At 37.5% G+C, this 25,527-nt stretch overlaps 1 protein-coding gene across 7 annotated transcripts in view; it reads left to right on the top strand.

Moving 5' to 3' along the window:
* The window catches only part of GART (phosphoribosylglycinamide formyltransferase, phosphoribosylglycinamide synthetase, phosphoribosylaminoimidazole synthetase), a 41,764-nt gene that overhangs the window by 8,419 nt on the left and 7,818 nt on the right, over positions 1 to 25,527 (top strand). For 5 of the 7 annotated variants that reach the window (XM_033011408.2, XM_042788427.1, XM_042788426.1 and 2 more), the window contains 17 exons: positions 2,372 to 2,520; positions 6,626 to 6,721; positions 7,454 to 7,628; positions 8,342 to 8,453; positions 9,211 to 9,279; positions 11,268 to 11,393; positions 12,248 to 12,335; positions 12,740 to 12,825; positions 13,432 to 13,600; positions 14,192 to 14,423; positions 17,240 to 17,334; positions 18,499 to 18,608; positions 19,182 to 19,380; positions 22,610 to 22,858; positions 23,222 to 23,374; positions 24,473 to 24,676; positions 25,014 to 25,145. In XM_033011408.2, coding sequence (XP_032867299.1) covers positions 2,376 to 2,520; positions 6,626 to 6,721; positions 7,454 to 7,628; positions 8,342 to 8,453; positions 9,211 to 9,279; positions 11,268 to 11,393; positions 12,248 to 12,335; positions 12,740 to 12,825; positions 13,432 to 13,600; positions 14,192 to 14,423; positions 17,240 to 17,334; positions 18,499 to 18,608; positions 19,182 to 19,380; positions 22,610 to 22,858; positions 23,222 to 23,374; positions 24,473 to 24,676; positions 25,014 to 25,145 — 2,440 coding nt within the window. In that variant the 5' untranslated portion in view covers positions 2,372 to 2,375. Of the gene's footprint in view, positions 1 to 246; positions 323 to 2,371; positions 2,521 to 6,625; positions 6,722 to 7,453; positions 7,629 to 8,341; positions 8,454 to 9,210; positions 9,280 to 11,267; positions 11,394 to 12,247; positions 12,336 to 12,739; positions 12,826 to 13,431; positions 13,601 to 14,191; positions 14,424 to 17,239; positions 17,335 to 18,498; positions 18,609 to 19,181; positions 19,381 to 22,609; positions 22,859 to 23,221; positions 23,375 to 24,472; positions 24,677 to 25,013; positions 25,146 to 25,527 lie in introns of those variants that run through there. The other 2 variants (XM_033011407.2, XM_042788430.1) reach the window with 2 other exon arrangements.

Consider the following 25,527-nt stretch of genomic DNA (forward strand, 5'->3'; position numbering starts at 1 on the left):
CCTATTCATGTTTATTTTGTCTTTATTCTGACTGGATGTTTTGCCTAAAAGTATCACTGTTTGAACAAATCATTCCTTCATTAATGGATTAAAATGCATTAGCAAGTGGCATAGGAATATCTTCTAAAGCACATGTGGGCTCTTCCTGTCTAAGGTTTATTACAGGGGGCTTGAATTTAAAAAACAGGCTCAGCAGACGCGTCGCATAGTGCCCGCCGAGCAGAAGCTGTTTCCTGCATAGTCCAGGTCCTCAGGAAGGACGGGTTTCGCCAGGGTCACAGCTATCGCCAAGTCCAGCTGTAGCAGCTGACGTGAGGGAGAGGTGCGCGCCCCTGCCTTATCAGCTGGCTGAAAAGTTGCTTTCTGTCATGTCTTTTTCCTTTTCCCTTAGAAATCTGTTGGGTTTTTATTTCTTCCTTTTCCATTTTTGTTTAAATGCGCTTTGTGCTAGTCATCCTCTCTTGGCCTCCTGCAAAGGAAATCTGACTTTTCGCTGCTTTTGGAAAAGAAGCTGTCACCTGTGTGTGTTGAAGCTGCACCGTGTGTGTCGGGGTTTTTTCTCTGAGCTCGGCTTGGGAGGCACTGTACACATGGGCAAGCGCGGGTCAGTGACCACCTGCTTGATGGAAGAGGCACAGGGAGCGACCAAGGGTTGCGTGTTACGTGTGCTGGGATTGCTGCAGGGAGACGGGTTGTTCCTTTTGACTAAAACTCATACGTGGGGTGCATTCCTCCTGATGAATGGGCGGCGATTTGTACAGCAGAGGGACACATCAGACCACTGGCCATGCAAAGCCCTTTGAATAAATTGGGCCATTTTCAGCACAAAACTGGTTTTGTTTATTCTCATTACTTAAAATGCTTAAGCCATTTTTAGAGGTTTAGATTGTCATTTTGCATATGTTAAGATTTAAAGCTCTTAGGTTATTTTTTGCAAGTGCATGCTGCACTTGGGCGTAGGACCACCTGCCAATTTGTAGCTGTTTGCTTTCTGCTCCACTGAATAGCTTCTGGGACCGCTTCCCTTCTGTGAAAAAAAAACCCTCTTACTTTAACCAGTGCAGTGGTGTTGTTTGCGTATGTCTTTTATATTTGGTTGGACTAATACGGCTCTAACAGCTTATTCTTTAAATAGCCTAGGAGTCTAGCCTTTGCTTTTCAGTGAACTCCAAGTAAAGACATATATACTTATTTTATAAATTATGGACTTATTTCTTTATTATACTATTTTCTGAATTCCAGTGGGTTTTTTCAGTGTAAGTGAACTCTTCTAGTCCCTTGCTAGCTGTGTGGTATCATTGTCAGGATAGCAGTTCTGAGCTGATGTACATCAGTAAATGTGTAGAGAATACACATAGAAGTAAATATGTCTTAAAAAGCAAAGGCTAACTTTCCAAGCTGTTCAAAGAAAAAATTGTAATATTGACATCAGTCCAATATGTGTAAGTTATGTGTACATACACAGATAATGATACAGGGGGGGAGAAACTGAGAGAGTTCATTTAATTTTCATGACCATTTTGTTTCCAAACTGCTGAAAAGGCTTTGGACAGTTTAAAATTGTATTGAAATTGCAGCCTTCATTCATACACCTATTTCTGCAGGCCAAGAGAGTGTTAATGTGTTTTTCTAAAACTGTGGAATGGGAGAGAGGAGTAGATGTCCTGCAGTACCTTCTCAGAGCCAGCTCCTTTATTAATGACACCTGGTCTTCCCTGCTGTTTGCCTCCTGGTTGTTCTCTGCTAAGGAAAGCCAGAGCTGGAAGTTGATTTCCCCGTCTCCTTGCTCTTAGCCTTTCCTTTTCATAAAGTATTTAATGCTCCTTCAGATACTGCCTCTTAAAAGTCTTGAGTGGTCCTTTTCAGCTCTTAACACTGTAATACTGTGTTCATACAGTTAGTTCATCAGATGGGCTTTGCCCTTTGCGGACTTGGATTCGCCAGAAATTTCTATAGGCTACACATCACAACCCCCTCACGCATAAGGATTTTTCGTATATCACAGACTTCTGTATAACTTGGAGCAGTGGCCAATCTGACTAAAGGAAAGCCAGGATGGATTGCCCTCTGGGTTACTTCTGTGTTCTGGAGCAGTGCAATCTTTGATATTTAGTTGATAGCACATCCGATTGAGTCAGTTATCCACTTTCATGTACACCCTTCTCATTTGTTTTTGGTTTTGTTTTGTTTTGTTTTTTTTTTCAAACCAACAGAACCCTTATAGAAATACTCTTGTCTGAAACAAAGTGGCATTTACCTCTTGTGAGTTGCACTGCACCCAGCACTTAAAGCTGGGGTCTGTGAAGCTCTTGCTTTCCTAACCTCACGCTGCTCATTCTGGCTGTTTTGCTTGTATTCTGGTTTTATGCAGACTAATGGCTGATCGAGTGCTTGTGATTGGCAGTGGAGGGAGAGAGCATGCACTGGCCTGGAAGTTGGCTCAGTCTCCACATGTAAAACATGTGTACGTTGCACCAGGAAATGCAGGAACAGCTGACAATGGAAAAATTTCCAATTCAGGTAAAACCAAAAAAACTACCATTTTTAAATTTGATAACCAGTAAGTTGTTCTATTCATCAATGTGAAATCACAGCTGTAATGTGAAAGAATTCTTATTATTACTATTTTTGAAGGTTTTAGACATGTGAAATAGATCATATACACACAGTTAAGAAGGAAAAAAATGTTTGAGCTAAGCCTTGTGCAACCACCTCTCATTTTAGATTATCTCAGTTGTGATATCTAGTTCTTTAGGTTCAGTGGTCGAGGATGCAGCCAAAACTCTGTCTTTCTGATGCACGTTTCTCCAGGAATACAGCTCGGGATAGCTGCTGTGGTTCCCACCTCCCAGCAGCCTAGCAGGGAAGGGGTGGTGGCTTCTCTTGGTACATACACACTGCAGTTCAGCAACTGGTTGGTGAACAGCTGAAAAGTGCCTGAAGCAAATGCCAGCACCTAAAGTGCTAAATTTGCTACTATATACTCAGAAGTGCATTGAAACCCTGTGATCCTTACAACCTTTGATGAGAATACTTTCTCACCTGAAATGTTCAACTGTAGAAAAGCATTCATTCCTTTGTCTTAGTGACCTTAGGAAGTTAAGGCTGTTTTCAGATGTTTCTTTCTTTGTACTGACTGCCTATTTTGAGCTTCTAGGTTAATATGTTAGGCTCTGACTGGCTGTAATTGAAACTATTCGTAGTTATTAGTTTTGAGAAATCAAGATTAAGGTATTTCAAATTGAGCATCCAAATTATGTGCTGCACTTAATAAAAAATGCTGGTCTGAGGTGCTTGCCTGGAAGCACACAGTGAATCAGTACAAAACCAGGAGTAACTACTCAGAGATTCCTGTCTTGTGTCCTTTATATAACAGATACTGAATTAGGTACTGCAAACCACCAACTTAAGTTTCTACTTTAAAACGTGAATATGAATTATATACATCAGTTTTCTGTATTCATATTTGTATGTGAGTAAAAGTTTTTTTGTTACCATCTCATGTGGAAACATGAATCCTGTCAGATTCTTGTACAGCAGGTAATTATCGTATTTAATTCCAGTGGAATGCTTAATTACATGCTGTTTAAATAACTTTGTCTTTAATTTCTTTGACTAGGCACAGTATCGTAAGTAGTTTTTTGTTCCATTTGGCCTTTGAGGAGGGGGCCTGACAGGAAAGTCCTATGTTTCCTTCTCATCCCAGAAAGTCAAAGAAAAATCTTTACCCTTGTGCTAAATGGATTCAGTGCCAGTCTGTATCGCCTGCAGAATGTTAATTTCAGTATTTTTTTGCAAGTGGTGTCTTTTAAAAAATGCTGAACTTTTCTCTTACCTGTTTTTCCCTAAAAAATACTGCACCCTCAACAGTGGAAAATTTTTGGGCATGTGCATAATAATGCTCGACCCAGGTCCATGAAATCTACCACATGTACTAAAATCCTCATTTCTAGACTATGGGCTCACGTGTACTTTGGGAGAAAAATCCTCAGTCAATAAGGAGGAGAGAAGAATCTAGAATTTGTGAAGAGTTTGACTTTGGGTTTTAAGGAAACATTTCTGTTCAGGCATTTAGTCCTACCACTGGGGTCTAGATTTTAACGCGGGAGAAAATGGAAAACAGCTTTACAGAAGCATGTGAGCCCTATTATATTGTGTGAGCCTGAGAACCAATGTCCATGAAACTGCTACCATTGTTTCTATTTTTTGGTATAATCAAGATTTGGCTTTGAAAGTTCATCCTCCCTTCATGGCTCATAAGATTGCCTTTAATTAGCATTTCAACTCTGGTTGTCAGATGATTTCTGAAACATATGAAGGTAAGCTTAAAATTGCAAACAACTTAAATCCTTCAAACCTTGCCTGTATCTAAGTTTAAAAAAAAAGTTTTCATGGTTAATTTGCGTCAGTAATTGTTTCTGACTATAAAGACAGATTTAGGTTGAGTGGCTGAATATAATTTTATAAGAAATTTATATTTAATTAACAGGGGAATTTTGGTGCCAGAAGCATTCATTATGGTTTGTTGAACCCAGAGATAGACATATGCATGTCTGTGAATGGTCTTTAGCATCCTGACACCTCCTTCCACATTTTAGCTCTCAGTGTAACTTGTACTCTTAAATTTAAGCTCTAGTTTTGAGAACCTTGGACCAAGGTCTGTCTGGTTCAAAAGGAATGTTTAGCTGTCATTTTGAGAAATGAAACACAGCTACAAAAACATCCCCTTTCAGTCTACATCCTGAGGAAAATGATGTTTGGGGGGAAAGTTAAAATTACATATTGACAATGTGATTTAGTCCCTTCCATTTGTTACTAGGATATTTCCACACGGTGTAAATCTTATGCTATATTTACTGTTCATATCACTAGTAGATCAGACCTGCAGCAAGAGAATTGGTGATGAAAAGCTTAATCACTTTTTGGGCTCTTCCCTTTCCCTGCTCTCCTTCACATGGATTAATCTCGTTGGGAATGGGGATCATCCCTTTTCAGTTGCCCACCGGAGCTCCCACTCTCTTTCGTTGGGATCTGCTGTTCTCCAGCTGCTTTCACAACAGCCCCATGGGACTGAGACAATATTGACCTTTATGTTAATCAGTACTTTAAAGCCAAGTGTGTTATGCTTTTGTTTTTGCTCTCTTGTGGGCCAGAAGTCAACTGGCATAAATTTCACACAGAAGTCAAAGGCCTTTGATTCTCCTTACTTACAAATGTTGGTGGAACAAAATAATTGAACTGTTAAATAGGTATCAAGGAGGTAATTTTTATTAGTGTTCAGTCTGTTTTTTTTCTCCCCACTCCACCCAAATAGGATAAATAACCAAAATGTAGGTTTCAGATAGTTGCTTTTATGCCATCTCTTAGGTAGAAGAGATGGCATAAAAGCAACTTTCTCTTGTGGAAGCAAGCATTTTATTAATACAGGATGGCAGGAGCACAGTGGGCACTGACACAAAATCGTGTCTGCTTGTCCAGCAGAAGCTGCTGCATCACTGCTTCTCCTTTCTCTCTTGTCCCTTCCCCGGACACTGGCTGGAAGAGACCATCAGCTCCTGGCGTGCTTGCCAGTACAGTCGCTAGCAGGAATTCACAGACAAAACTTAAAGCAAAGCAGTCCAGCTGCAAGGAGGGGCTGTGCTGTGCTGTACCCTGCTCCCTTTGCCAGCTTCATGCCCTGATGCGTTAGTCTCCTCCCCACAGGGGCAGCCAATCTATGCCAGGCCACGATCACCACTTTTTTGGCTCTCTCCAGGTTTGTGTTCCCATTCTTTGTAGACCTTGGCTTTATTTATTCTTGATAAAAGCAATGGAATTGCATTGCCTTTGCGTAAATTTTTTATCATGAGACTTGACATGATTGTCTTTTGTGCAAGCTTTTTCTTTTGTTTACACAGTTTCTGGCATTCCAAGTATGGTCATAATTAAATGTTTGTTTATGGAAAGATAACGGTTCTAAACCTAAGACCAAATATCTTTACCCATAATTACAGCACCTGCCCTTATTAAGTTCAGCCTAACGTAAGAAAAAAATGTTCAGATTCCCCTTTGTTTCAGTGGGGCCAGTTTAGTGCTGCAATTTTTAGCTGGCACTACAGAAAGAAGGAAAAAAGAAAAGAAAGCAGTTGCAATCCCACCACCAGCCACTCGTTCCTGTCCTCTACACTGTGCTGGCATGAACGTATGTAAAGTTTCATGGTGACCCTACTCAGGGAGGAGACTGACTGAAATTTTTTTTCTTTTTTTCTTGCTTGTAAGTTATTTTTCACTTGGATCTTACATGATGCTTCTTGTGCTGGCAAACAGGATGTCCCTAGAGATGAGACCAGTTTACTGTATGGCAGTGTAGGGGAACCCAAAACTTTTTTTCTCACCTTCAAGAGCAAGGTGGGTTGACAATGCATGTCAAGCCCCAGCCTTTGCTTGGGGGTTTGGTGGTGTATCATGGGCTAAGCCTTGCGTGTAAGTCTATATATTAGTGTATACCTCACTCCTCCAGATTCACAGTGACATGTCATTCAAGAATGTGAGCCTGGTGAAAACACTACTTCAAGTGTTACGTGATAAATAAGTGCAAAGCAACAGCGATGAATGCAGTCTTACCACCCTTTTGTATCTTCGGCAGCTGTTTCAATCGGCAACCATGCTGCACTTGCCCAGTTCTGCAGAGATCAGGAGATCAGGCTGGTTGTGGTTGGTCCAGAGGTTCCTCTTGCTGCTGGTAAGAGAAAGCAAGCTAAAAATCATAGCCTTCATAATTTAGGAAGAAAAGTAAATTTTAGTCCCCATCTTCTGTCCACCACTCAACAGTGTCTGAGTGTCTTCAGTAGGAATGGAAACAGATCCTCTGTGGCAGTTTCCCTGAAATTCAGCATTGTGCTGTGTTGAAAATGCATTTCTGAAGGGTATTATGTGTGTGATATAACAGTTACAATATCCTTAAATGTTCAGTTTCTTTTTTAAGTGCTTAGGATTAGTAAGAAAGGTATCAAAGTGTTTCTGTATAGGAACCTTAACTAGACTTTTGATTATCCTATGGAGTTTTCATTTTTTAAGATAATAATAGTTTGAGACTTGGTTAAAAAAAATAATTAATAAACATGCTGATAATTTTTTCGGTTTAACCTTTTACATGATCAACAGTTGTCATCTTCACAAAAGACTAATGTTGACTTTTTAGCTAAAAGCTCTAATAAAACAAGGGGGGAGAGTCATCTCTTGCCAAATGCAGCAGATATTCTTAGCCCCAGATATTGTGGGGTTACCTACTCCTGATTACAGTGAAGAATGCACCTAAGGCCCATCTGGCAAAATAAGCACTGGATAGATATATATGGCTTATCATTCCTGACATAGTTTTTCCAACAAATCAGAGCATCTGTAGACTTGGACTACCTGACTCCTATAAATCATCTGGTGATTTATAAAATTTTTTTAATGTTGTCGTTTTTAGGAATTGTTGATGACTTGACAGCAGCTGGAGTAAGGTGTTTTGGTCCAACAGCAAAGGCAGCTCAGCTGGAGTCCAGTAAGAGCTTTACTAAAGCCTTTTTGGATCGTCATGAGATCCCAACTGCAAGATGGAAATCTTTTACTGATCCTAAAGCAGCATGTAGCTTTATTAACAGGTAAAATTCTTGTCATTTTAGAAATATTTCTTTTATAGCACTGTATGATGTGCTAGGTATCCAAAGAAAACAATCAGATCATTTTTCATATTGATACATGTTTCAATGTATCAGTACTTTTGACTGTGATAGAACATCTGTAGAAGTTTTAAAGGACAATCTAATATGACACTATCACACTGCAATAAGTCTGATAATTAAATGGTTCTTATTTACTGCTCTAAAATGAAAATAAAGTTCAGTGTTCAGTTTACAGGAGAATGTAGGACAAGCTTTTACTGGTTTTCAAATTGCCCACTGTGGAAACCCAGCTTGCAGTCTGACAGTCATATGTTCTTCCTTCTTTGTAACTTTTCTCCAAGAATATAAATTCTGCATTGGAGACTTACTCAGCAAATTATGATCTACTCATCAGGATACAATCCAGGTGACCCAAAAATGTTACAACAGTAAATTATTCAAAGGAAAGCAACCTTTCAAAATAGTAATGAAATACAGTGGTGGGGAAAAACAGGAAGCAAAAATCCTTCATAGGCATAGCATAAGAAGAAAAACCTGGGGTTTATTTGTGTGTTATTCAATAAGGTAAAATGGTTGCTATGAAAACTGATAAGTAGTTTGATCTTTCAACTATTGAAAAGTTCAAAATGCCTACAAAATATATTTGCAATACAGAGTGTTTACTGTTGAATCTCTCATCTCTGTCTTTGAAGTGCAAACTTCCCTGCTTTAGTTGTAAAAGCTAGTGGCCTGGCAGCTGGCAAAGGAGTAATTGTGGCTTCAAACAAGGAAGAAGCCTGCAAAGCTGTTACTGAAATCATGCAGGTGAGTAGAAATGTCATGCACTAACTGGAGGAGTTCTCACACAAAGTAAGTTGCTAACCATCTCAGAGTCTCAAAGATATTCTTTATTTCTGTGTAATAGGAACTTGGCTAAAAGACATCAAATCTTTTACCCATTATGCAGACAGCTATGAAGATCTGTCATATTTGTTCTAGGCATAGTTCCTGTAGGCTAAAATAAAATAACTCTTAACAAAAACCCACACTTACTTCCATTATGGATTTCCTTTTTTTTTTTTTTTTTTTTTTACCATTTGATTTATGTTAAAGAGTCTTACAGACCCACAAAATTATCTTGTCAGTGTGGGTTCGTTGTTCTTATTTACCTAATATGTAGTCAGTGTTCAAACATTGCATTGGAATATGAAAATATTGCCTCCTTCCAATGTGTTCTACAGAATTGCACTTTCTTATAAAGTAAAAGTTCAGATTGTAGACTTGACAGTCATTGCTATTAGTCTCGGTATGGTGGATACAAACTTCAGAAGGTAGTGCATGAGGAATTGCTCAGTAAGTCATAAATATCTGCAATTTAAGAATATTCAACATAAAATCTTTATTTATTTAAGAATAAACAGAAAAGAGGAGCAAAGATTTTACCATTGCTGACATACCCAGGGTGGAGAATGGGTTAATAGTCTCAAAACTGTGCTGCATTTTTCTTGGTGTATTAAAAGTATTTTTTCTTGTTGCATTTTGAATAACTGAAAAAGAACTAAGATTTTGGTTTTATGTGTAGGATAAGACTTTTGGCACAGCTGGGGAAACTGTTGTTGTTGAAGAACTTCTTGAAGGAGAAGAAGTTTCAGTAAGTGTGCATCTCACTGTAACACTTCGATTATACCTGTTTTAAACTATTTAGGAAACACTATGTAAGGACCTAGAGCAGGGATGTGTAGAATTTTATTACATAAATTAAAAAAAAAAAGTTATGTTTATAAATAAAATTGTATTAGTTAAAGACATCTGTGTTAAGAACCAAACTTCTTGCAGCCTGTTAAAATAATTCAAATTAAATAAAAATAACTCAAACAGTAATCAGCTGTTGCCACATGGAAAAAAAAAATCAAACCTTAAAAATTTTGAGTGTCACTAATCACACAGTTCAGTGTTATGATTTCTCTGACAACCAAGACAGTATAAGATGTCCCTTCCACGTTGCTACCTCTTCACTGCTGTTTGCCTTTGATTCAGTTATACGAGTTACTTGTTCAAGGAGCTACAACCTAATAAATAAATCAACACCACCAACTTGTGTGTTCTCTGTGTTCTGGTTTAGAGCCCAGTACCATTTGAATCAGTATAAGTAACAGGGTGGCAAAGTGCACAGCAAGGCGGGGAGGGGCTGGGAGTAAGGGAGGATGGAGACTTTCTTTAATCAACTTTGCTGATGAAGGGAATGCGTTGAACTGCATCATGAGGGCACAGTAGACTCCGCTGGAGCAAGGGAAAACCAACGCAAGGCAGATGGAGGCAGGATCCTCTTTGACTAGTTCCTTTGCCAGATATTGCAATGTGAAGGTGCACCCAGGGACAAAGGACCTGGAACCAAAGGCTGTTGAATGTTTTGACCGTGTTGATTTACTCTGCGGATGTAGAGAGAACATTTCCTTCATTTTAACCTGATTCATCTCCTTTGTTTAAAAAAGTATATCTGATTTAATTAGCAGAGTGTGAAGGAGGAAAGGTGAATTTAGAGCCTAGGTTTTGAGGTGACAGGGCAACTTGACACCTGCATCACACAAAGTAGAACAGAAAGTACCAGCTCAGGTTCCCGAGTCCTGGAGCTGGAACTGACTTATGCTGGATGTTGTGAACATTCATCTTGGAGGTGATGGTATTTATAAAGTAAGCCGTCATCTCCAATTGTTGCCAATCTTTGCATAGTCTGGTTTTCTGCCTGATATGAAGAAATCAGATGTGCAGATATTGGTCATTATTATTCCTTCCTGGTTGGCTTGACATTTTTTGGAACTGAGGGATTATCCAGATCTTCATTCTCTGGTGGAAAATATGTAATGCTCTTAATTAGTCTTTAGAATACTAGCAGGCTTACTATAATATAACACAATAATATAAACATGTAGTTTAAAGGGTTTTTTTCTGTGGTGAGTGACAGCAATGAAGAAAACATACTGCTTGCCTTGCCTATCAAAATAATTCACCTTCCACAAATGACTGTAGTTTTAATATATTAATATTTTGTCATTTTCGTGTTTTGTAGGGAAATCCTTGCTTGGTTTTTAATTAGCATTATAAAATGTTTTTGAGTACTGCTAGCAGTAGTCCAGACAGTGAACATCATCATCCAGTTACAGAAGATGCCAGCAGGCTTGTTACTTTGAAGATATTGAGGATAAAAGCATCTGCTATATAAGCAATTTATAAATAATTCAAAAGTAAATAGTATTATCAAGAAGAAAAAGTAAATCTTGAAAGGAATGTAATGACTTCCTTCTGGGACAGGTGGAAGGAAAGGGGAGGGAAGAAGTAGCTTCCATCGTGGAGTATTTAATTATATTTTTTTAACCTTTGGAGTATTTCTTTTCAGTACAAGTACTGATGTTGTAATTTTTTTTATGCTATAATAAAGGTAATTGCTGTAGGAAGGTCATACAAAATGAGGTACTGGTTCCCGAGGGAAAAGGGAAATATTTAGAATACTGTAGCTTGTTTTATCAGGGAGACAGAGTTTATACTCTTAGGCATCCATTTGCAACATTGAAAATATTTCCACTTTTTGCACTTTAATTTTAATCATACACTGGAGTTTTAATTACTGTCCTTGTTTTCTAGTGCTTATGTTTCACCGATGGCATCACAATTGCTCCCATGCCTCCAGCCCAGGACCACAAGCGATTAATGGATGGAGATGAAGGCCCTAACACTGGAGGGATGGGAGCTTATTCCCCAGCACCTCAGGTAAAAATGTATTGATAAGGAGATGTTTCACTACAGCTATACTACAGCTCTACTGTTGAAAGCTTGTGTGAATTTTCAGTTCCACTATGATGAACAGGAGAGCGTGGGCTTATGTGGATGGAAAGAGTTGCCTAAAACATAGTCAAGTAAAGGTCCACAACTTAATAAATTTGTTTCACTAAAGAGGAGGGTATTTTTACTGAATTACTTTTAATTATAAGGGTGGAAGTGTTATTTCTGCAACCTTGTATTTTGATTTGTTTTTTAAGCGTTATGAAATACTGATAATTAGAAACAAGTGCTTAAAACCACATTTTTATCTTGTGCCAAACTAAGCTAATGACATATTTTTGCTTGGCAAGGAACTTGGACTTGCAAAAGGACTTACTTTGCTTTCTCTTTGCCTATGTCACAGCCAGTGATTTTTTTTTTTTTTTTTAATTTAAAGAACATATGGGGTTTGTTCCTCTATAAAGCTGTTAATTTTGTTTATTGAATAAAATGTGATCATTGATCATTATGCTTTCCAACTGTAATTCATCTTTGGGAGGCCTTATCTAAATGTCGGTATATCTGTGCAAATGGTTTGCTTCAGTGAAGCCAGTGGGATTGCTTGCACATGTGGATCTAAGCATGGAAAAGTGTCTGAAGAAATGCAAATTGTTTTTTTAAAGCTGTAGTATGTTGTCTGAGATGAGAGAAAAAAAATATTAGCTTTCCATTGTATGAAATGTTTTAGAGTGAGCAAGAGACCATCCAAGTGTTTTGCTTGTCTCTTAAAAATGCTAGCCATCACAGTAGGAAAAATTATGCACTCCCTTTCTACAAACTGTTTTCTAATTCTGTTTTAATAGATTTCTAAAGATTTACTGCAGAAAATAAGAGATAGTGTTCTTCAGAAAACTGTTGATGGCATGAGGAAAGAAGGTGTCCCCTATTTTGGTAAGTACCAAAGTTTGGGGTTTTTGATCATAAGGAGAAAGGTATTATTTCTACTTTATCCTCTTTATAGGTCTAACTGACACTGTAAGTTAAGGAGGATAACTTTGATTTACTTGGAAGCTGGGTTTGGTATCAGTGGCTTGATTTAGAGTCCATTGAAATCAATGGATATAATTTCCTTCACAGTGGATAATTGTCAAGTAAGAAGAACAGAAAGGAAAACATTTGAAAATAAGCTGCAAAACTGTAACCACAACTATTGCTGCCTGATGTATTTTTAACATTTCTCAAGTATTAACATCCTACCTTTAAGTGGCATCCTTTTTAACACTATTATGAATAGATTCAAACCAGATGACCTATGCAGTTGCTTAGGTAGCTTTTTATATAATTTTTTATTGTAGGAGTGCTTTATGCTGGATTAATGCTTACCAAAGATGGACCTAAAGTTCTCGAGTTTAACTGTAGATTTGGTGACCCGGAATGTCAGGTGAGTTATTTTGTAGGTAGATACAGTTTGGCATTTTGGGAGGAGAAAAGTCTGTTACCATCTACCATTATTCTTAGCTAACTTCTGGATGAATTGTAATGTGTTTTAAAATATTTGGTTTGTTTATTCAAGACATAAGATCTGTTATGAAATTGTTCTATTTCAGAGGAGTTTTCAGCAGTTTATACTCAAATATGGGCTTTACAAGGGTAAGCTTGAGTGAAACTCAGCATTTTCCTATCTTTTCTGGAATGGATTTGGATTTTTTTTTTTTACTTATTAACGAAGCGAACAATTATTTTCCCCACTCCCTGTTGACAAGTGGAACAAACCCCTTAATTTCTATTCTTCAGAACAAATAGAGTTATTTGGAGTCTACCTTTTCCCCTCCATATGTAGCAGTTCTTTTACCCATAGGAATTATCTTCAAGGAAGAGTATTTTTAAAGGTATGTAGATTATGCACAGTATGTATGTAAGTGTGAATATACAGTATATGAAGACATAATGTTATTTTTACAGTTGCATTTGTATTTTTAAAAGCTCAGTGAAGAAAGTGTAACAATGTACATTGTTTTCTTTAATTTGCTAATCTGTGTTTTTGTAGGTAATTCTTCCACTGTTGAAAAGTGACTTGTATGAAGTTATGCAAGCGGTTATCAATAAAAAGTTGTCTAGTTCCATGCCAGTTTGGTTTGAAGACAGTGCAGCTGTGACTGTGGTCATGGCTAGTGAAGGGTATCCAGGAACATATCCCAAGGGTTTGGAAATAACAGGTAAATAGAGCAGGAGGAACTGCAGAAGTCTGATTCCTCTCCTACCCTCCCTTCATTCTCTCTTTTGCCAGGTGAAGGTGAATCAGTGTAACTCAGATTCATAGAAACTGTAGATCTTGTGGTTATGGGTCAGTAAGAGACAACTGAATTTTCACACATCAAAGTTTATTGGTAATGCACCCATCACATTTTCAGTTCTCCACACTGAATCATCAAGTTCTGTAGCATTTCTTTAATATGTGTTACACTAAAGTAGTACTGGGCTGATCACTGATTCTTACATAATGTTGATGCTGATGTGTTTTATGGTCTCTACATCAGTGAAGTATAAAATCCAGCTGGAATTAGATGTTGTATGCAGATACTTCAGCTAAATACTTCTTTCTGTGACTCTGAGCATACAAGTAGCAGACTTGTCTCTCCTCAAAATGTAGTTTTCACAATTTTTTTCCTATTTCCCAGCATGATCACACTGATTGTGGTTTTTAGACACAGTCAATAAGTGCTGAATATCTGTTAATTTGTAATTGAATAGAGAATGTTCTAATCAGTTGATTTTTCTGCATTTATTTTCTTAAACAACAATCACAGGACTTTCTAAGGCTAAGCAACTAGGATTGGAGGTGTTCCATGCAGGCACAGCCCTGAAGGATGGCAAAGTGGTGACCAGTGGAGGAAGAGTCCTTACAGTAACTGCTATTAAAGAGGATCTAATGACAGCACTGCAAGAAGCCAACAAGGGAGTAGCTGCTGTACACTTCAAGGGTGCCATTTATAGAAAGGACATTGGTTATCGGGCTATAGCTTTCCTGAGACAATCCAGGTAGATATTTGAAATACTTCAAATGGAAGTAACTGGTGTAAAAGGGTCTAAAAGACATCACTAGTTTACATTAATAAACTGATGTTGATATATATAACTCTAGATGAGTTTTTAACTACCATCCTTGTAAGCAATCTAGGCAAGAGTAGCCAAGGAAGGAACAGGCTTTTTGATGGCTCTATCATCCATGTTCTTATTCTCCCAGGTCTGAGTTAAACTACAGTGACAAGCAAATAGGAATAACTTGTGCTGTTGCTGTCTGCTATATCTGTTTCAGGGAAGGTGAACTGGTTCTTGGGCTTTAAACCACAGCTTTTGCTCTAGATTTCTGTTGTGCGTAAGTCTAACATTAAAATCATAGAATGTACTTATGAACAAAATTTGGGCGATTTTATTGGTTCATTTTAGAGTTTTTAGAAATGGTTAAAATTATCTTGAAACACCTGCCTTGTCAGGATATGCATTTTAATGGAATAGCTAGCTAACAATACGGGTAGGATTTATTGTTTCTTTTTATTATTATTCCTTTTATTTCCCCAGTATTTGGTTTAACAGTCTTGAGATAATATGGGTGCAGGGTGTTTTTTAAAGCAGTGTGTCCTACTATCTCTCTAATGTTATTGAGAGCTTCTTGCAGGTTTTTAGACTAATTTTTGCCTAATATGAAGCATATCTGCCTGCCTGTGCTCTAATTAGCTCAAAACATAACTTTTGATAATAGGTTATTTTGTGTTATGAAGCATATTAGTGAGAGTTTCATTTTTGCTGACAGTGTATACTGATTAGTATATTGTAAAATTATGATCAATAAACTTACTAAATGAACGAGGGCATTCGTATTTAGTCTTCTTTCTCTCTCAAGTACTGTTCATACTTTGACAAATTTATGTGAAAATGCATAATTGGTATTTGTATTGTAGTAGGAAAAAATCACGTCAGTGTGTGAGGCAAGAGAAGAAGGTACTTTAATGAGCAGTTCTCTAAAACACTGAGTTCACAGGGCATAGCCAGCACGTTTCTTGACTGGAGTGCCTGTGTGCTGGGAGGTTCCCTAGCTTAGGACGGGGACTCCTGGGAACTATGAACAGTCAGTGCCTCTTTCACTGTCTTTGAGGCTGCACCAACTTTTGCTCAGACATCCTAAAACTGCCAGAACAGACAGTCAGGCACATTTCACTTTGAACAATGTGTTGCACACAGATAAGGAGAGGTGATGGTTGGCTCTGTAAAGTTGGGGGCACACCTCCTCGTGGGAGCTTTGCAGGATTAAGTCCTGTGCATTTCAGTTTGTGAAAATATCCAGAATATTTTATTTAATAAAAAATATTTAAGGAAATGTAAATAATTAAAGATTAATTTAAAGAATCAAAGTAGGTACCATGAATTTTAAAATAAGGTGAAAATATGTTGAATATTATTATGTTTAGACTGAAAGGGCCTGACTTTGGTCTCTTGTTATTGCAAGCTAGTATTTCTTTGAGTCTTGTTCACAAGCTGAACAGCTGCTTCTTATAATTATTTTCCTCTTGCAAATTTTTTAACAATGATATAATGTGAGTGCAGATACCTTTGTATTTTCCTGGTAGCAACGCTCTTTGGCCAGTTGTTCTGTTGTATTTATCCTTGTTAATCAACAGTGTTTCACCCTTAGAATTTAAACTTAATACTGAATCACATCAGTAAGAGACGTAAAATAAGTATGAACCTCAGGTAGGGATGGACCAGGTAGCCTGGTTCATACCACTGACAGTGCAGAAATACCAATTGCTTAACTGGAGTGAGATACATTTGGTACAACTAGTAATTAAAAGTCATTGAACTCTTGACCTCCAAAATGAACAGGTCTTTCTGTAAATAAGGGATGGTGCTAGATGTCCCCAGTCAGTCGTATGGACAGACAAGTTACATATACCAGTTTGTACTAAGTGTGTTTTCTCTATTGCATGGCTGTATATAAAAAAACACCTAGATCTTATGGACATTTCTTTCTGGAATGGACCTTAGGACCTTAGGTACTTAGGTCTTTTAAAATAAACTTTAAAATATATACTTTAATAGAAAGTCCACTTAAATAAAAAGGAAGTGTGGCTGGTTTTGTGGTAGTATCATTCCAGGTGCTAAGGAGAGGCAACCTTTAAGCTACAGTTGTGAAACCATAGAAGTATAGAGGACTATTGATTTATGTGATACTTGAAAAAGTTAACCAGCTTGATCCTGCACAGTGCTGAGGTGTTCTTATTTAGTGGTGCATTTTTGTATGCATTTTGTTTTGAGCATAGGAACTATACAGCTGACGCCCTCAGTATCTGGACCAGGGATTCAGACCTTGCAAAATCAGATCTAGTGTTCCACCCATTGTACCTTGCTGTCGGATTTTTTTTGGTTGGCTGGTTTTTATCTTGGTATTTGGCTGGATAACATATGATACTTATACTCTGATGCTGTCTTTAAGATATCAGGATCTTTTTGAATACTGTTTATGGCAGACTGTGGTACAAATCCATGAAGTTCCGTTTCTTCAGTATAATACTCCCTATCCTCAGGTGTATGTGTTGAGATCAGGTTCCAAACAGCAAAAAGATTAACCTTTGAGCCATGGAACCTGCCTGAAATGAGTACTGCAATACCTATAAATCATTTTATGTGAGCAAAGTTACAAGCAGGAAGATAGTGGTACTTGGCAGCAGAATAGGATTCTGAATGGTTAATCCCCTTCGTGATGCAATAATGTAAAGAAGTAAATATTAGTTTAAAATGCATGTTTGTGCATTTAGTAATCAATTGCTGTAACATTTTCTCGTTTAACATTCTTTCAGAGGCCTTACTTACAAAAACAGTGGGGTAGACATTGCAGCAGGGAATACTTTGGTTCAGAAAATTAAACCCCTAGCTGCAGCCACATCAAGGTCAGGTAAGACTTGTATCTTCTATTCCTGTTTCAGTCAGTTCATGGCAATGAGGCTTATCATTTGATCTTGATCTTGATACAAAAGCTCATATGTATGTGTTCTGCATGTTTCTAGATTACACAAGCAATATCTGCAGTAAGCAAATAGCTATGATTTCTTCAAAATGTACTTCGTTAAATTTACAGGTTTTCTTCCCAAAATGACTATAAACTCTGTTGCCTGAGGATACAGTTCAGCACTCTAAAAAGATAAATGCAGGCAAAAATCCTACCATTTAGTGCTATTTTTGATTACGTGGATTATTATTTCTTGCACAGTGAACTATACAGTTTTTGTAGATGAATGTTTAGGAAGGTGTACATGATGTAGAATTCCTCAGAGAGGTGATCTAGTACTTGAGATAGATATGGAAGACACATCTTTTGCGTGGTTAAAACAATCAATTCATCCCTTTTTTTGTTGTGATCTCTGGTACATCATGCTCTAGCAAGTCCTTGTAATTCTTGTGATAGAATTAAAATATCATCAATTTATTAAATAACCCTTTTACTTGAAATTCACTGAGAACCTTCAAATAACATCATGTATACATAGAGAGAAAAATATAGATACAAACACACACACTGGTACAGCTGGTCATTTCTTAGAATTCTTAGTATTTTCTACTTGCGTTTGTTTCACTCTTAGGATTTAACCAATTTTAGTTTTAAGGTTACCATACTTACTTATCACGACCAGTCTTAGGAATAAGGAGTCTTAATATACTGTAAGTATCAGTATTAACAAAGAGATAAGAAATTTTAGTTGGAAAATGTCTAGTTATCATATTTTCCCGAGAATCAGTGGGCTTCAATCTGTTGCCACAATTCTTTTTTGGAAAAATACGAAGTGCAAGGGTGAAATATACCAGTCACAGTAATTGCTGAATGTTCAGTCACAGTTTAGGATTTTTAGCCTTAGATAATACCAAAGAAAAAAGACAAAGCAAACAGAAGAAAATTAGGAGCTCCCATGCCTCCGTGAAGAGGTTCTAAATGTCAGAGAAAAGTTTCCTGGTCACAAAGCAAAGTCATGTTGACAAACATGGGAGAGAATTTGTGTTGGAGATCCTGGAGAAGCCCATGAAAGTAAAAATTTACTATTTTCTCCTGTTTTCTGGCTGGCAGGCTGCAATGCAGAACTTGGAGGATTTGCTGGCCTCTTTGATTTGAAAGCAGCTGGTTATGAAGATCCTATCTTGGTGTCTGGAACTGATGGTGTTGGCACGAAACTCAAGGTAATGTGAAAATCCATGTAAAGGAAGGAAAATAGCACAAAAGGGAAAACGATTTAACAGAAAATATCAGTTGTCTTTTAAAAATACCTATTTGTCTTTCTAAAAAGGGAATGAAAAATTAAATCGCCCTCCTTCAGGCAAAATAATTAAATATACGTTTAACTTCTGGCATGTAAATAGCCATACTTGAGATGATGCTTAAAATAACTCGTTTTTAATACTAAGTATGTAATCAGGGACTCCGTTTCACTAAGGTAGACTCTTCACCCTCAAAAAGATTACTCATGGGGAAAAGCATTAATACGGTTGCTATTGTGTTTATGCAAACTGCAGTGAAACCCTTTCCAGTTCAGTCCCCTTCTGTAAAGTGCCTTTTGTACTTACCAATTAAGAAAGTAACGATTCCTGAATCAAAATGTTAGGAGAGGCTCACAGAGATGATAATGAATGAAGCTGTTCCTCAAAAAGCATCAAGAGGAACAGCGTGATTTTGATCCCCTTCTGCTGCAGACTCTCTGCCTGTGTTTCAGTTTCTCAAAGCTAACCAACGGGTTCTCTTGCTCTGTTTTGCAGATTGCACAAGTGTGTAAGAAACACGACACCATAGGTCAGGACCTGGTTGCCATGTGTGTCAATGACATCCTGGCTCAAGGAGCGGAGCCTCTCTTCTTCCTTGACTATTTTGCCTGTGGCAAACTGGAAGTTGAAGTGGCTCAGGGTGTCATTGCAGGAATAGCTGAAGCTTGCAAAAAAGCAGGGTGTGCTCTTTTGGGTATGAACACTCTTCTTTGAAGGATATGAAAAATCTTATGCTATATCTTTATTGGTTCTAATGTGTTTGTTTTTCTACTCTATTGAAGAATCTTAGAGGAGTGAAAAAAAAAACAACAGAGTGTCACATGTCTTTGTTTTCAGAAACATAATCTCTACCCACTGGAAGGAGACAGCACTCTACAAATGTTGCCATTAGCTCCGGAAGTTGTATATAAATTTTTGTTACTCGTATCTTTTCATTTAACTTTGTAACTATAATAGCCACCTAGAAAACTAACAATTCAGGTATTTTAATTCTTTGTGGTTTTTAAGTGAATTTTAAAACATGCCAAATAGGTTTGTTTATTTTTATCCTTTATCCTAAAGGAAATCCTCAAGTTTTCCTCTAGAAACAAGATTTATATGTGTTACTGTGCATGCACATGTCCCTGTGTGCATACATATTATCCTTTGAACCTCTTGGCTGATTTTAACCAAATTTGACAGGAAAGGTAGATAGCTCACAGCTATTGTGTTCCCACAAGCTTCATAAAATTAGGAAGCCCGAGAATGTCCTTACAAATGTTTTGACTGGAGCTCACTATATAAGACACAGAAGTTAACCACAAGACAGAAACATAAAAGAAACCAGGCTTCATTGCTTACAAAACTAATAGCAAAATTGTTTGTCTGTTGAAGACTTGCTGAAGATTTATTTCACCAAGGTGAGCATATTCCAAGATGTTAAGATTCAAACATTTTCCTTTTCAGCCCTGTAATACAAGTACATAATACATTTTACTAACAAATTATGCACTTGTTCTGGTATACAGTAACCTAATTATCCATTAAAATGTTACAGTATTCCACTTCTTGAATCTTAAAAAATACAGCTTTAACAATGTTCAACTCAATAAAAATATATGTAGGTCAGTGAAAAATACATTCTTTTGTGTAAGTCTTTAGTTTATAAAAGGCATACAACGCAGGATTAAATTTTAAAGAAACAAAACCCAGAAAGTTCAGTTTCCTCACATAGTTCTTGTTTTTCCTTCTTTTTTTTATAAAAACAGACATGAAGAATTACCATGATTTTTCAAAAAATACCTTTAATTTGAAACTAAAAATGACAGTTCAAGTGTCTTATTTTAGGTACCACTTTATAATTGGTAATACAGTCATTTTGTCCTTTTTTCCAATTCTTTAAGAAAGTTAGTAACAAAAGTCTTATCTAAGTGTGTGTGTCATTTTGACGTAGTTTACAAGCTATGAACAAGAGGCTAGTTTTGTGCTGGTTTATTTTTTTCTGCAGGAGCTGTTAGTCAGCTTTATATTTGTCTTCAGGTGTTTTCTCAGTTCATCAGATATAATCAAACCATTCATACTTCAACATAAGGACATGTTATGTGAAACCTTGCTATGAAGTTACCCACTGAAATGTCAGAATGTTATTTCCGGTTGGAAGACTTTAAAACTTCAGGCTTTGGATGTTGTAAATTTATTACCAGAGAATAATTTTTCAAAATTGTAAATGGTTTAGCAAATACATTTTTGTGCTAATAGAAAAATAAGTCTGAACTCATAGATAAAACAACCATGATTTGTTCTCCAAATTTCTGACACTCTGAGAAAAGAAGGGACAGAGATGATGCAATAACTCTGAACCTAAGGAGGAAATGCTTTTCTGTAGCCTAGATCATTGAAATAAATTTCAGTTTGGGCTCCCAACTTCACACATTCATTTCATTGTGCATGCACATAGCATGTAAATCTCTCCTTGTATAGTATCGTCTCATAAAAGTCTCGTTTGAAGCATGTTCCTAAATTCCTACCTTGCATTTTTGCAATAGCTGAATATTCAGCTCAACCACCTTAAGCTCATCACACCATTCGATAGTGAGGTACTGAAGGGCTTATCTACACACTTGTTTTTGCACAAACATTATTAAATACAGATTTAAACATCTAAGCAAATGAACTTTGGTTCTAAAGCTGGTTGCAGCAATGTAATGTAGAAACCTGGAAAAGCTTACAGAGAATCTAGTATTGAGCAGCATCAAGCACTGAGCACAAGAGCAGCTTCCACCATTGCTCAGGTGAATTTGGAGCCCGTACAGGGGCACTTGCTGGAAATAGAATTATTTTGTATTGAATGAAACCTGGTGACTGCAAAAGAAAAACGAGTCGGTACTGGTCAGCATATTGGGCAGAGGTCATAATATAATGGCAACTTCTTCATCGTCACGTTGTTTTCTTGTATCCTTGTAGACATCGTGACCAGCAGAGGGTCTTGAAGGAGAACAATGAGATGGGTGTGAGGACAGCTGGGGAGAGCTTCTCCCAAATATAAGTGTGAAGATACCTTTTTGGAAAACTTTGGAGCAAGCAATAAACGCTCATTTCATGTATCAAACACAGCAAGTTCCCCTCTCTAGACAGAATGAGCCATGACAGGCAGAACACAGGTCTTCAACAGTGAAGCTCATACCTGAAGGCAGTAGGGGAGCCAGTGTTGGTATGCTGGGAGAGAGAGAATGCTGTCTGAGCAGTGCTGTGCATTTCTGTGCAAGCTAGGAAAATCACCTTTTCAGACTGTACTCTGAATGAGGTCAGCCAGATAAAAGATGGTTTTCAGGACAAAGCAAGAGGACGTTCTAATAATCAGGATATAAGATAATAGCCTAGACATCAGTTCATCTGCACAGATGGGTAGGAAAGGCGGCCCTCTTTTAGAGGTGTTCTCCCAAAACAGCTTATAAACCTTAGATATTCAGAGTTGGCGTGATAATGATGGTCAGGTTGTGGGCAGGAGTGGCAGGCAGGATAACACTATATACAAAATCTTTATGAAGGCAAGTGAGACTAACAGCTATTGTGTTCCCATGATGTCCTTGTATGAATTTCTTGTATCTCTTGTATCTTATAGGTTTTTCATGGAGAATATTAAACCTGGAAGAAATTTGGAAATATGAAGTACTAAATATATACTTTGATTTTAAAATGTGAACGCACAGCAATTTAATACTGGTTGTCAGAGTCAGGGAAGAACTGTTCTTTCCCAATTTGCTGTTGCTTGTTCAATTGAAGGGCCTGTGACAAACACATTCTTAATTATTTTTAATGTTTGTTTATCTAATTAAAAAACCTACTCTGTTAATGCCTTATGAGTTTAAGGCTTCAAAAAATTGCATGCCTACTGGTTCCATTGGTTTTCCAACACCCCCTTTCTCATTTTTTGGTTCCCACAGGAGGAGAAACTGCTGAAATGCCCGGCATGTATCCACCTGGAGAGTATGACCTGGCTGGCTTTGCTGTGGGTGCAGTGGAGCGAGGGCAGATGCTGCCCCAGCTGGAGAGAATTGCTGATGGAGATGTGGTTATTGGAGTAGCTTCTTCTGGAGTTCACAGCAATGGGTACAGCCTTGTAAGGAAGATTGTGGAAAAGTCATCGTTCGATTTCTCTTCTCCAGTTGGTGTCTCTGGTGATCAGACATTAGGTACCACTTATAATGCAGTTTCTTGTATTGTAACTTGAACTTCTGAGCAGGCAAATGTCACACAATTGGTTTTTTTGTGCCTTTTCTTTTGTAACTTTTCTAAGGCGCTAAAAAAATTATTCCATTCTTTAACATGTTCTCATCTTCTTTCTTCCTGTGAATCACATAGGCAGGAAAGAAATTGAGGGAGGGGGATAGATAACTAATTGCATGCTAAAAAAGGCAGAACATTGTGGTTTTCTCTGTAGTACAATGCTCATTAGTATCCAGCTCATTAATATTTTGAGATTTCCTCAATTTTATATTGATTAACATTTCTTTCTGTGTTGTAACTGGTCTTCTTTCATCCTCTTTCATCTACAGGAGATCTCTTGTTAACCCCAACTAAAATTTACAGTAAGACTCTGTTGCCTGTCCTTCGCTCAGGCCATGTGAAAGCCTATGCCCACATCACTGGAGGGGGTTTGCTGGAAAACATCCCCAGAGTTCTCCCAGAGTCCTTTGGTGTTGTTTTAGGTGAGATAAAAAGAAAAGTTATGGAAACATCCTCATGTTAATATGGATTGATGTGGAAGCCATGTCAACTGACTTGTGCTGTAAGAGCTAGACTTGCCTATCTAGAAATAATTGCTGTTTTCTTCATTGTTGCTTAATTTCTCCTTGTGCCTGAACCAGTGCAAATCAAAACACTTTCTAGTCTTAAGACTGCTACCCATTGAATTTACTTCCCCTGATGGTGTTTTGGATTGGATTTTTTAGGAAATGATCCATACCTGCAAAAATAAAACAACTTTAAAAGCCATCCAAAGTGAGCTGTCACCATTTGCAGTAGCCTATAAAATTATTGCTAATTAAATGATACTCACGAAATCTTCAATTAACATTTAGATAGCTCAAGTACATCTCATGTTATTAGACATACCTTAATTAATCCTAACCACAATCTTGTCAGGTATAATAGAGTATTTCACTTATGGAGTAAGTGTAGTATGGAAAGGTAAATGACTTGCTATAGGTTATGCACTGTTCATTGGGTTGTAGAATAAAATAGGGGAACTAATATTGAGTTTTGCACTTCAGAACTGCATGTAAATCATTCTTCCTCTTGTCCACAGTGGAAACTAGTATATATAAATGGGGATAATACAATTTTAAAGAGAACATGACAAGAAAGAAACTTACTGCCTTTGGAGTTCCTTTACAGTGGCTTGTCCAGAAACATTTCTCATGCTGCTGTAAATCATCTTTACCTTGTTGGAATTAGGGGCAGTGTGGGACTTTCGTGACAGTTGCTCTAGAAGCAGAGTTGTCAGCTTCAAGAAGAGGATTTCCCAAAGACTGCCCCAGAGCCCATTTTGAATTACTGATTAACAGATTGCAGTGGAGCAATACGATTAATTTCCTCCCAGAATAACACTTCTTTATACTCCGAAGTCTTGTTCAGTAAGGAAGGAGAAAAGATCCTCTTTCCATGCATGGAAGACAATCTCACTCAAGCTAATGTCGCTGTGGGACTTTGTGCTTTCCATCCAGATCTTGCCTCTTAATACTCTAATAATGTTAGTATTTGTCCATTGATTTCCACTCTTCATTTGTATTTTCAATTCTCTTCAGATGCTCTTACCTGGAAGATTCCTGAAATCTTTTGCTGGCTCCATAAAGAAGGGAACCTCTCTGAGGAGGAGATGACTCGGACATTTAATTGTGGGATTGGTGCTATCTTAGTAGTTCAGAAGGAGCTGGCTCAGCAGGTCCTCAAGGACATACAGAGACATGAGGCAGCCTGGCTGATCGGGAAAGTTGTGTCCCTACAGAAAGGTTATTAAATTTTTATTTTCCTTACCAAAAAAAAAAAAAAAAGGCAGAGCTAAATTCCTTATCTGCTGAGTCTCCATAGAGGTTAGCTGAAAATCTCTTAATTGACACCTCCATGACTTTTTTGCCTGGATTATTAAAAAGATAGTCCTCATGACTTCAGTCTTAGTCCATAGAACATATGCTTAGCAATGAGAGATGTCACCAGAACTATAAATAATTAATGAGAAGTAAAGTAGTGCCATTAATCTCTTTTCATGGGTACTTTTCTCCTCTGTTTCTCCCTTTATTTATGTGTTGGTTTATTGTGTTTTTTTTTTTTTTTCTTGTACATGTTCAGGCTCTGCCCACGTTAAAGTCCATAATCTGCTTCGAGCCTTGCAAGCAAATAGGTCACTGTCTGTGCATAGCCATATCCAAGGCAAAATCCAAACAAACAAAGTGAAGGTTGCTGTCCTTATCTCTGGAACAGGTGAGAGTTATGTTCTTCACTACAGTGTAAAACAGACTATTGGAAAAGGAACTTCAGCTCAGATTTAAAATCTCTTAAGTCCTTGCAGTTTTCCCTGGAGGCTCTGATAGGCTTCTAACAGGCTTTCAGTAGGAGGTAGAATAGATTTTGCCCTTGGATTAATTTCAGTCACAAACAGAATGATCTTTAACCTCTGTTGCAAACTGACTATGAATTGCATCTGTGTTCATTTTATCTACAAATGTCTTCATATCTCCAGATTCAAGCAACTACTGTATTGCACTATAGGGAAAGCAGCATTATTTCAGAAATAGATCATGATTTCTTCTTGCCATATAGGCACTCCTAGGGTTTCCAGTATTCTCACTTGCTAAGAAGCAGA

The sequence above is a fragment of the Tyto alba genome, unplaced genomic scaffold, assembly GCF_018691265.1.
Source record: "Tyto alba isolate M040663 unplaced genomic scaffold, T.alba_DEE_v4.0 Super-Scaffold_14, whole genome shotgun sequence".
Lineage (NCBI taxonomy): Eukaryota > Metazoa > Chordata > Aves > Strigiformes > Tytonidae > Tyto > Tyto alba.